The sequence below is a fragment of the Macrobrachium nipponense genome, chromosome 44 (assembly GCF_015104395.2).
Source record: "Macrobrachium nipponense isolate FS-2020 chromosome 44, ASM1510439v2, whole genome shotgun sequence".
In the NCBI taxonomy this organism is placed as follows: domain Eukaryota; kingdom Metazoa; phylum Arthropoda; class Malacostraca; order Decapoda; family Palaemonidae; genus Macrobrachium; species Macrobrachium nipponense.
In genome coordinates, this window is record NC_087221.1 from 51,706,171 (window position 1) to 51,718,536 (window position 12,366).

A 12,366-nucleotide genomic window follows, 5' to 3' on the forward strand; every position below is an offset into this window, starting at 1 on the left:
GTCGTAAGCCGAACCCCTCGTAACCAGGGGACTGCCTGTATATAATATATGTATATATATGATATACATAAATATATACAGGCAGTCCCCAGGTATTGGTGGCTTCGGTTATTGGCGATCCAGGTTCACGGTGCTTGTCTAGCATCTACGATAACTGGATTTTTGGCACCAATCTCCATTCATCGGCGATATTTGGTTATTAGCGATTTTCGTTTATCTTCACGCTGTTGGGAACAGAACCCCAGCCAATAACTGGGGTCAGCCTGTATGTGTGTGTGTGTGTGTGTGTATATATATATATTTGAGGACTCACACATTTGCGGATTTCTCTCAAGAACATTTCCCCCCATTATTCGCGGAAAATGTGCCTATTCGCGGTATTTTCCTATGAGAAATATCCAGAAATTCCTGGTTTTATTTTTTTATCAGTTTCATTATAAAATGAGCTTTTTGTAATAAAACTATTAAAAAACCAAGTATAAAAATTTTGAGTGGGTTTTTCCTGACTTTTTACTAACAAAATAGGCTGTTTTCAGCATTTTTATAAAGGTTCCAGCTATTCACGGATTCTAACTATTCATGGGGGCCCTGGTACACATCCCCCGCAAATACGGGGGACCACTGTATATATATATATATTATATATATATATATATATATATATATATATAATATATATATGGTGATGGACCCATTTGTAAGACATATTTCAACACATCAGTTCAGCAAGGCTTCCTTGCTAATATTTTGTCATAGGGGAAATGTTTAAGGTGTGAGTAGTCTGGGTCAAGAATTATATATGACATAAGTAAAATCTCTTGTCCTGTCTTCTATTAATAAAGTCTATAAAAAGCAGAGGAAAATAAATTAAAACTTGTCATGTTTACTATGCAGACAGACATACCAACTAGCACAGAAGTTGCAATTCACAAATCATTCATGATTACCAGGGTTGGGGGCAGGCCATTTCGGCCAACTAGTTAGGTTATATCAGGTTAAGTTGGGTTGGGCTGTGTTAAGTTCCTCCTTTCATGGTCACTTTGGGTCGAAAATTTAATGAGAGTTACGGTCATCTAGATTTTCCAAACAGAAGATGTTTCATTGTTTAGTTTAAGGTCTCTTTACCGTCAACACACGAAAGCAAGTGAAGACAAGTGACATGAGACAGAAACTGAACCTGCCTTTACAACAAGGGTTTCTCTTGAACTTGCTGGTGGTTTGGAAAACAATAACAATCACTCGATCCACCTGAATCTGTGTACACACAGTGACCCATAGAAATTTCCTTCTCAAAGGAAGTTCATTCATTATCCGACCTTTGCACACATGGCAAAAATTCTTCCAAATACCTGCAAATGATCCTGAAGCTTGAAGACCACAGGTGTGATCCTTGAAAACTTCTCCAGTTGAGGCGAGATGGTCCTCAGGTGGTTGGAAAATTCCATTGAGGCCGCCTTTTGGCCTTTTCCCAAGAAAACTGCACTTGTTCTTCGCATGTAATGCAGCGTTGAACCTGATGATAGTTAAGAATCTATGTTTCTTGAAATTGGAAGGCAAGTATTTAGTGCTAGGTACAAAAAACAGGCGCATACTTTTTTCATACTTCATAACCAATAAAAGATAACTATCTTTAACCCTCTACTTTTAAAAGTTAGATTCTTAAGTTATGTTAAGTAATCTTCAGGAACGATGTACTTTTAAAATATTAATACAGGAATTCAAATTTTCATTAGACCTAATCATAAAATTCTAATAAAATCTAAGGCTTTAGTTTACAGTTGCAGCTATGGAAACGCCTAAAGGTTCATCTAAAGGTCCATGAGAGGGCCTCTGAAAATATCAATAGAAAGTCAATGAAAATATCAATAGAAAGTCACTGAAAATATCTTTGTCTTCACCTATAAGTAAATGGGTTGGTTTACTCTCAACGCCCGCCGCCCAGGACGACATCAACTGCGGCAGCTGTTCCAGGAAGGGATCCCAGTAGAAGGTGATCTTCAGTGGCCCGTCCAAGAGAATGAGTTCGTGGAAGAATTCGTGGGCATCCGTTTTCCAGTTTGCGAACAGGTCTACAGAATCCTTCCAGTCGTCCTGGAATGATTATAACATATGAGGTTAACTTATAATGGATGTTAAGAATAACGTAATCTTTAATCGTGTGTTGTGCCCCTACCCTTATGTTCTGTTATGCTTAGCTGTCCACAAGCAGTCAGGAAGTGTTGAAAAATAAGCAACAAGTCCAGCAAGAGTTTCGATCTTTTTCAACCTCACACCTGTTTTTAATGAACTTAGTCTGATTTCTTGCTTGATTATTAAGTTTTTAAGGGATCACTGTTGCCTTTGGAGTAATCAGTCGTATTTTATCTGTGATGAAGGTTCAGGTGTTTGGCTGTCATGAAGTAACTATATTTTGATTGGTAAGTGTACCAACCTGATATTTGGGCGCTTCGTCACTATATGTATACCAAGTTCGTGGTTTTGAATATTTGTACGCCTTTCATTAATATTTTGGAAGTTTTGTGGCATTCAACATACAGCTACAGACAACCCACACGGAACAAGAAAAAAATCGCATAATAAGAGGAAATATTTACAGTTGCACACAAACTTACAAACTCTAGGTGAACATGTGTGAAAGACACGTGGGAAAGTGAAAGTGGATATTAGCCAACCTTGCCACAGGCGTTAGGTGAATGGTATTTGCTTGCTTCAATTTATACTATTTTATGGAGAAGGCGTACTAGAAACAGCAACCCCATATAGAAATGGGAGAAGCTGAAGGCATACAGTATACAAAATTAATTATGGTATATCACTGCCATTCTCTTCTAGTATTCTATACGAAAACATTGACGGCAAGCTACCCTGCGCTGGAACCTGGTGCTACCTGTCATGTCTCCCTTACCTGCACCGTCCCACACGGGCGGACAAACAGGTCAGCGGGAGGAGGGTGGATGTGTCAGTATTAACAGTTAAGGTTTGGGGACCAAGAATCATTCGTGCGTTTTAGGATTCCTTAACCCAGGTAACCTTGACCCAAGTGAATATGGATGGACAACATTAATATAATAGATATAATTATCGATGTGCACGTAAGTGAATCAGCATTACATATAACTAGAGGATTAAACAATCAGGTGAAACGTGCGATTATTAACGAGATGACTTTTATTGAATGTCATGAATGTCATTTTTAGTGAACTGGAGACTATATACTTACTGGGTCCATTTTGGCAACGTGGTACTTGACTCGGGGACCAGCTATACGCCTCAGAAACACTTCGAAGATATTCCGAACATGGGAATCGCCCGCCATCACTAAGTGCACGGAGGGTCTCTTGGCTATGGCCGCAGCATCCGATGCTGTCGGCGGTGGAGATGACGAGGAATTTGCCCAGGGGTTGGGGGCACTTTTGTTCCTGCGGAACGGAATAATCAGCGCATAATACCCACACACCAGAAGTATAAACAACAATGAGGAAAATAACGTTAAGAAAACCAATAAAGATCATAATAAATGAGTGACAAGGCATACCAAATTAAAGGCAGAACAGAAACTTCACCTCATGAATGCCCATAGATTCGTGGCGCATTCCAAAATGTTGTCGTAGGAATAGTTTTTGAATGAGTGGGAATCGGTGCAGGTGAATCTCGCGGTCAGGTTTGTGTACGTATAACATTCCCGGAAGTAGTACGGATGCTGGATTCTGGGGGATCTCTCCTCCTCCTCCGGGAGTATCTCATCGGCATCTATGGGTCTAGGATATAGCCTTCGTTGCGTCCCCTGAGATCTTAAGGCATAAAGCCAAGTTAAAACGACCACACACAAACACAGACACGTTACCAGAGCTAGCATGGGATGGCGGAGGCCCTAAGAAGAGAAAAGAGGAGAAAATGAACGCACTTTTAATCAACTGCATCTCTCTCTCTCTCTCTCTCTCTTATTTAGACAAAATCTTACTATAATTTTTGTTTGTATGGGGTTTTTACGTTGTATGGAATCAGTGGTTATTCAGCAACGGGATCAACGGCTTTACATGACTTCCGAACCACGTCGAGAGTGAACTTCTATCACCAGAAATACACATCTCTCACTCCTCAGTGGAATGCCCGAGAATCGAGCTCGCGGCCACCGGGGTGGCACGCCAGCACCATACCGACCACGCCACTGAGGCGCTCAATCTTACTATAATGGGCGTTATGTCTGTCCGTCCGTCTGTCATTCAATCACGGCCAAACGGCTGGTCCGATTGGCGTGAAACTAGGCAGGGTTATAGTGGGGACCCCTAAGATGGTTTATAATGGGGTTTCATCCTACCCCCACCCCCTCTAATTTGCTAGTAACAGTAAAGCTTTCAAGCCTTCCCAAAAGAGAGATTTTTTTTATCAAATGGTTTCAAATTTCATATTTGTGCTTTAATCAAATTTCTTGATTTATTGCTGCGAATCTACAGTATTCTAAGAACGGAAATCTAAAATAAATTTCCATCGAGTTAAAACCGATCAGCAAGTTGTCCATCAATGAGAAGTAATGGAGAAAACAAAGATAGAAGAAATTTGTATTTTGGTTAAATCGTTACTCATCGTGTTTTTATCTTTGGCCTGTAGCACATGGTCTAAAAAACCCATTAATAATAAATAAATAAATACAAAGTCTAATTTCCATCAAGTCAAAACAGACCAGCAAGTTGTCCACCAATGAGAAGGGAGAAAACAAACAATGGAGAGATTTTTTTTTTTTTTTGTTAAATCGTTCCTCGTCGTCTTTTTCAAGAAAAATATATTTTCTCTTGTCAAACAACAAAAATGCGTAGACAGGTAGATAGCTAGATACCCCGAGAGAGAGAGAGAGAGAGAGAGAGAGAGAGAGAGAGAGATAGAGAGAGAGAGGAGAGAGAGAGTGGGGGGCGGGGGCGGAGGAACCATACTCACCATCATTTTCTCTCGGATTTGGATTAGTGTTCTGAAGTTCCCGGGTTCCTCGACTAATTTGTTTCTGTCTGCAAGTATAATATATTGAGTGAAATTAAGAGGTAATATTACGCTCGTAGAAGGCATAAATAAATATATACATACATACATATACACGTACATATATATATATATGTATATATATATATATATATATATTATATATATAATATATATATATATATATATAGTTTTGTGTGTGTGTTGAGTCTAGTATAAAATACCTTAGCCGAAGGCTTTTAAAGAATCATTGGCAACGATGTCAAATCACTCATAAAACACTGTGCCACTCACCTCTACCTTGTATATTACCTGATGTTCTACATAATTATAAACCTTTGATGCAAACGCCTCCATATTTAAGTACAGTCAGCACTTTCTCGATTCATGTCCCTTCATAACTCGCAAGACTTCTCGATTCGTGTCCCTTCATAGCTCGCAAGACTTCTCGATTCGTGTCCCTTCATAGCTCGCAAGACTTCTCGATTCGTGTCCCTATTCACAGCTCGTAAGACTTCTCGATTCATGTCCCTTCATAACTCGCAAGACTATCTCGATTCGTGTCCATTCATAGCTCGCAAGACTTCTCGATTCGTCGTGTCCATTCATAGCTCGCAATCTCGATGTTCGTGTCCCATTATAGCTCGCAAGACTTCTCGATCGTTGTCCCTCATAGCTCGCAAGACTTCTCGATTCGTGTCCCTTCATAGCTCGCAAGACTTCTCGATTCGTGTCCCATCATAGCTCGCAAGACTTCTCGATTCGTGTCCCTCCATAGCTCGCAAGACTTCTCGATTCGTGTCCCTCCATAGCTCGCAAGACTTCTCGATTCGTGTCCCATCCATAGCTCGCAAGACTTCTCGATTCGTGTCCCTCATAGCTCGCATGCTTCCGATTCGTGTCCCTCCATAGCTCGCGAAGACTTCTCGATTCGTGTCCATGTCATAGCTCGCAAGACTTTCATTCGGTCCTTCATAGCTCGTCAAGACTCTCGATTCGTGTCCGCTCCATAGTCGCAAGACTTCTCGGATTCGTGTCCCCTCCATTAGCTCGCAAAAAGCCTTCTCGATTCGTGTTCCCTTCACAGCTCGCAAGAACTTCCGCTTCCGTGTCCCTCCATCGCTCGCCCAGACTTCTCGATTCGTGTCCTCCATAGCTCGCAAGACTTCTCATTCGTGTCCATTCATAGCTCGCAAGACTCTGTCGATTCGTGTCCATTCAAAATAAGGCTTCCTAAGACTTCTCATTCGTGTCCCTTCCAGCTTCGCAGACTTCTCGATTCCCGTGTCCATTCTAGCTTCGTAAGCTTCTTCGATTCGTGTCCCTCCACTAGCTTCGCAAGACTCTCGATTCGTGCCCTTCATGAGCCTGTAAGCTTCTCGATTCGTGTCCCTCCATAGCTCGCAAGACTCTTTCTTTCGATTCGTGGTCCTCCATAGTTCGCAAGGACTTCTGATTCCCGTGTCCCTCCATAAGCTCGCAAGACTTCTTCGATTCGAAAGTGTCCATTCAGTAAAGCTTCGTAACTTCTCGATTCGTGTCTCCTCCATCAACGCCCTTCGCAAAGACTCTCGATTCGTGTCCGTCCATAGCTCGCAAGACTTCTCCGATCGTGTCCCTTCAACAGCGTCGCAAGACTTCCCTTCGATTCATGTCCCCTTCATACTCGCAAGACTTCTCGATTCGTGTCCCATTCATAAGCTCGCAAAGACTCTCGAATCGTGTCCTTCATAGCTTCGCAAGATTTCGCTTCGTGTTTCCCATTCATAGCTCGCAAGACTTCTCGATTCCGTGTCCTCTCCAATAGCCTTCGCAAGACTTCTGCTGAAAAATTCGTGGTCCCATCATAGTTTTCGCAAGACTTCTTCGATTCGTTGTTCCCTCCATACTTCGGCAAGACTTCTCGTATTCCGTGGTCCCTTCCATAGCTCGCAAGACTTCTTCCGATTCGTGTCCATTCCATAGCTCGCGAAGACTTCTCGGATTCGTGGTCCACTTCATTAGCTCGAAGACTTCTCGATTCGTGTCCCTTCCATAGCTCGCACGACTTCTCGATTCCGTGTCCCTCCATCCTCGCAAGACCTTCTCGATTCGTGTCCCCCTTCACATTCGCAAGACTTCTCGATTTCGTCCCTCCAATAGCTCGCAAGACTTCTCGATTCGTTGTCCTTCCATTAGGGCTCGCAAGACTTCTTCGATTCGTGTTCCGATTCATCGGCTCGCAAAGACTTCTCTATTCGTGTCTCCTTCATAGCTCGCAAGACTTCTCGCTTCGTGTCCCTTCATAGCCGCAAGACTTCTCGATTCGTGTCCCTTCATAGCTCGCAAGACTTCTCGATTCGTGTCCCTCATAACTCGCAAGACTTCTCGATTCGTGTCCCTTCATAGCTCGCAAGACTTCTCGATTCGTGTCCCTCCATAGCTCGCAAAGACTTCCGTTCGTGTCCCTCCATAGGCTCGCAGACTTTCCGATTCGTGTCCCTTCATAGCTCGGCAGACTTCTCGTTTCGGGTCCTCCATAGCTCGCAGACTTCTCGATTCGTGTCCCTTCATAGCTCGCAAGACTTCTCGATTCGTGTCCCTTCATAGCTCGCAAGACTTCTCGATTCGTGTCCCTTCATAGACTCCGCAAGACTTCTCGTTCGGTGTCCTCAATATGCTCGCAGACTTCTCGATTCGGTGTCCTTCATAGCTCGCAAGACTGTTTCTTCCGATTCGTGTCCCCTTTCCTAGCTTTCGCAAGACTTTCCTCGATTCGTGTCCCTCCATAGCTCGACAAGGGACTTTCTCGGATCGTGTCATTCATTAGCCGTAAGCGTTCTCGTGCGTGTTCCCCTTCCATAAGCTCGAAAGACTTCTCGTTTCGGTCCCTTCAGAACTCGGTCAAGCTTCTCGATTAGTGTTCCCTTCATACTCCGCAAGACTTCGTAAAGATTCGTTGTCCCTTCACAGCCGTCAGGACTTCTCGATTCATGTCCCATTCATAAGCTCGCAAGACTTCTCGAATTCGCTGGTCCCCTTCATAAGCTCCAAGACTTTCTCGAATTCGTGGACCCTTTCCATAGTTCACAAGACTTCTCGTTCGTGGGTCCCTTCATAGCTAGCAAACGAACTCTCGATTCGTGTTCCATTCATAGCTCGGTAAGACTTCTCGATTCGTGGTGCCCATCATAGCTTCGTAAGGCTTCTCGAATTCGGTGTTCACCCTTCCATAGCCGCGGCAAGGACTTCTCGATTCGTTGTCCCTCCATAGCTCGCATAAGGACTTCATCGATTCGTGTCCCCTTCATAGCGCGCCAAGGATCTTCTCAGATTCGTGTCCCTTCATACGCTCGCACAAGGACTTCTCGATTCGTGTCCCTTATAGCTCGTTTAAGTTCTTCGATTCGTGTCCCTCCATAGCTCGCAAGACTTCTCGATTCGTTTGTCCCTTCCATAGTCGCAAGACTTCTCGATTCGGTGTCCATTATAGCTGAAGGCTTCTCGATTCGTGTCCCTCCATAGCTCGCAAGACTTCTCGATTCGTGTCCCTTCATAGCTCGCAAGACTTCTCGATTCGTGTCCCTTCATAGCTCGCAAGACTTCTCGATTCGTGTCCCTCATAGCTCAAGGACTTCTCGATTTGTGTCCCCCATAGCTCGCAAGGACTTCTCCGATTCGTGTTCCCATCATAGCTCGCAAGGACTTCTATTGTTTGTCCCTCCATAGCTCGCAAGACTTCTCGATTCGTTTGCCCTCCATAGCTGCAAGACCCTTCTCGATTCGTGTCCATTCATAGCCGCAAGACTTCCGATTCGTTGTTCCCTTTCATAGCCTCGAAGCTTCTCGAACGTGTCCCTCCATAGCTCGAAGACTTCTCGATTCGTTTGTCCCTTCATAGCTCCGCAAGGACTTCTCGATTCGTGTCCACATGCTCGTAAGCTTCTCGATTCCGTGGTCCCTCCATAGCGCAAGACTTCTCGATTCGGCCCTTCATAGCTCGGCAAAGACTTCCGATTCGTGTCCCTTCATAGTCGAAGACCTTTCTCGATTCGTTTGTCCCTCCAATAGCTCGAAAGAACTTCTCCGATTCTGTCCCTCCATAGCTCGCCCAAGCTTCTCGATTCCGTCCCACCATAGCTCGCAAGACCTTCTCGGATTCGTGTCCCTTTCCATAGTGCAAGACTTCTCGATTGGTCCCTCCAATAGCTCGCAAGACTTCTTCACGTTGGCCATTCATAAGTCGCAAGACTTCTCGATTCGTGTCCCTTCATAGTCGCAAGACTTCTCGAATTCGTGTCCCCCATAAGCTCGCAAGACTTCTCGATTCGTGTCCCTTCATAGCTCGCAAGACTTCTCGATTCGTGTCCATTCATAGCTCGTAAGCTTCTCGATTCGTGTCCCTCCATAGCTCGCAAGACTTCTCGATTCGTGTCCCTTCATAGCTCGCAAGACTTCTCGATTCGTGTCCATTCATAGCTCGTAAGCTTCTCGATTCGTGTCCCTCCATAGCTCGCAAGACTTCTCGATTCGTGTCCCTTCATTAGCTGCAAAGACTTCTCGATCGTGCCCTTCATAGCTCGCAAGACTTCTCCGATTGTTGTCCCCCCAATAGCTCGCAAGACTTCGTTCGGTTCCCCCATAGCTCGCAAGACTTCTCGATTCGTGTTTTTTTTTTTTTTTTTTTCCCCATTCATAGCCGCCAAGACTTTCGATTCGTGTCCCTCCATAGCTCGCAAGACTTCCGATTCGTGTCCCCATAGCTCGCAAGACTTCTCGATTGGCCATATAGCTGCAAAGACTTCTCGATTGTTGGTCCCTTCATAGCTCGCAAGACTTCCGTCGTGCCCTCCAAGTCGCAAGGACTTCTCGATTGTGTCCAATTCATTAGCTCGCAAGACTTCTCGATTCGTGTCCCTTCATAGCTCGCAAGACTTCTCGATTCGTGTCCCTCCATAGCTCGCAAGACTTCTCGATTCGTGTCCCTTCATAGCTCGCAAGACTTCTCGATTCGTGTCCCTTCATAGCTCGTAAGCTTCTCGATTCGTGTCCCTCCATAGCTCGCAAAAGGATTCTCGATTAGTCCCTCCATAGTCGCAAGACCCTTCTTGATTCGTGTCCCTATGCTCGCAAGACTTCTCGATTGTGTCATCAATAGATCGTAAGCTTCTCGATTCGTCCCTCCATAGCTCGCAAGACTTCTCGATTCGTGTCCTCCATAAGTGCAAAGACTTTCCGATTGGGTCCTTCATAGCTCGCAAGGCTTCCGATACGAACCAGATTTTTCCCTCTTGAGAACTCTTCGTAAGCCCGATTTCCAATTCCTCTCTTTTACGAACATTCGCTTTGGAATTTCTATTCTCACGAACACCACTTTCATCGGTCCGTTCCTTATTTCACACTCGAGCATATAATATTATATCTTTCTCTTTTTATTCTATTTTTTTTGTGCACACACATCTTCCATCATTTCATTCATGACAATTCCAAACAATCGACAAAAGATAAGAAAAAAAACACACCCTTTTCATTTTCACACACACACACACACACACACACACATATATATATATATATATATATATATATATATATATATATATATATATATACATAGCACCATCTTTTTTTTTTTGCACACATCTTCAATCATTTAATTCATGAACATTTCAAACAATCGATAAGAGATATAAACAAAAACACACATAGCCTTTTCATTTTGAGATATATATATATATATATATATATATATATATATATATATATATATATATATATATATATATATATATATATATATATATGTGTGTGTGTGTGTGTGTGTGTGTGTGTGTGTGTGTGTGTGTGTGCGCGCGCGCGTGTGTGTGTGTATATAACTAAATCACGAAAGTTTTGAACGTGATAAATCCATAAATAAAGGTATAAGCCACGAAGAAAAGATAAACAACGGAGTTTCTCCAAGATCTTTCGACTCAGATAGGGATTATAAGGAGATTTAAGAACAAAAAGATTAAGTCCAACTGTGTCTGAGCAGCTGGACTTAAGTCTTTTTGTTCTTAAATTGTACCCATTTTTATGCTTGTTTGGAAAGGTTACTCATTCTCCAGGTGTGTTGGATTCTAGGTACTAATCTCCTTATAATCCTTATCTGTCACTTAAACGACCTTTCCTGTACTCTCAATTTCTCATGTAAGTCAGTTCGTCTGCTAAGTAAAGGACGTTGAGTCGAAAGATCTTGAAGAAACTCTGTCTTTTATCTTTCCTTCGTGGCTTATACCTTTATATATATATATATATATATATATTTTATATATATATATATATATATATATATATATATATATATATGTATATATATATAAATTTTTTAAATTCTCGACATGGCCGGCCGATTTTTATTTTATATTGGACAAAATAACACTGTTCACTTGTTCGTATAGGCAGTTCATATAGCCAGCGGTCATTATTCACGAGGCGTTTCATAGATTCACACAAACCTATATCCCACTGCCCGGGGGGACCTGAAGTTGTGTTACTTAACCGAAAAGATCCATCAGTTTCAAAAAAAAAAAAAAAAAAAAACCGTCGCGCCTTCGTCGAAGATCGTCCCTCTACATCATTCTGAACGCGTTAGTGATAACAAAGACACCAAATCATCCCAATGTTTCGCGATTTCGCGGAAATGAGAAAGTTCCCCCCAACACCGAAGTACTATCTCAACCAACCCTCCTCACTAGCGACGATCGACTGGGCCCGGGGATCGTAGAAAAATCTCTGGCTTTGTTCATTCAGGCACACCTGCTGACACGAAACCAAAGATTCAGGTGTTTGGGGGCGAATTGACGATGATAATTATTTTTTTTTCATACAGTTTACAACGGCTAAACATTATGGAAACAGTTTACGTCAAATTACAGTTCCGGTTCACCCGCTTCCTATATATTTTGTTTTGTTTTGTTTGCAAGGCGTTTTTACGTCGCATGGAACCAGTGGTTATTCAGCAACGGGACCAACGGCTTGACGTGAATTCCGAACCACTTCGAGAGTGGATTTCTATCACCGGAAGTACACATCTCTCACACCTCAATGGGATGCCCAAGAATCGAGCTCGCGCGGGCCACCGAGGTGTCAGGTCAAGACCATACCGATCACGCCACTGAGGCGCTTGCTACCCATAGTTGGCCGTGGTTCACTCCGGCGCAAAGGACACAATCAAGTTTTCTGTAAGATCTCTCTTTCGGGGGTCTCGGTTCAACGTAATTCTTTCTGCACAGGGAAACTGCTTAGATAAATACCAAACTTCACTGCCTACCCTCAGGAGCTACCACGGCGTTCAGTCGAATATACATTTCTGTCATTAAGCGACGCAGATGATGAAACTACATTCAAAGCAGTTCAATAGCTATTAGTCCCATA

General features: G+C 43.1%; 1 protein-coding gene across 1 annotated transcript in view; it reads right to left on the bottom strand.

Annotated features, from left to right (window-relative positions):
• LOC135203896 (uncharacterized) overlaps nucleotides 1–11,696 on the bottom strand; it is a 14,075-nt gene extending 2,379 nt beyond the window's left edge. The window contains exons 1-6 of the mRNA XM_064233829.1: nucleotides 11,676–11,696; nucleotides 4,933–5,000; nucleotides 3,564–3,871; nucleotides 3,221–3,419; nucleotides 1,899–2,091; nucleotides 1,350–1,513 (exon numbers count right to left, since the gene is read on the bottom strand). Of these exons, the coding sequence (XP_064089899.1) occupies nucleotides 1,350–1,513; nucleotides 1,899–2,091; nucleotides 3,221–3,419; nucleotides 3,564–3,871; nucleotides 4,933–4,938 (870 nt within the window). The 5' untranslated portion in view covers nucleotides 4,939–5,000; nucleotides 11,676–11,696. The remainder of the gene's footprint in view (nucleotides 1–1,349; nucleotides 1,514–1,898; nucleotides 2,092–3,220; nucleotides 3,420–3,563; nucleotides 3,872–4,932; nucleotides 5,001–11,675) is intronic.
• Nucleotides 11,697–12,366: the final 670 nt, after the last annotated feature.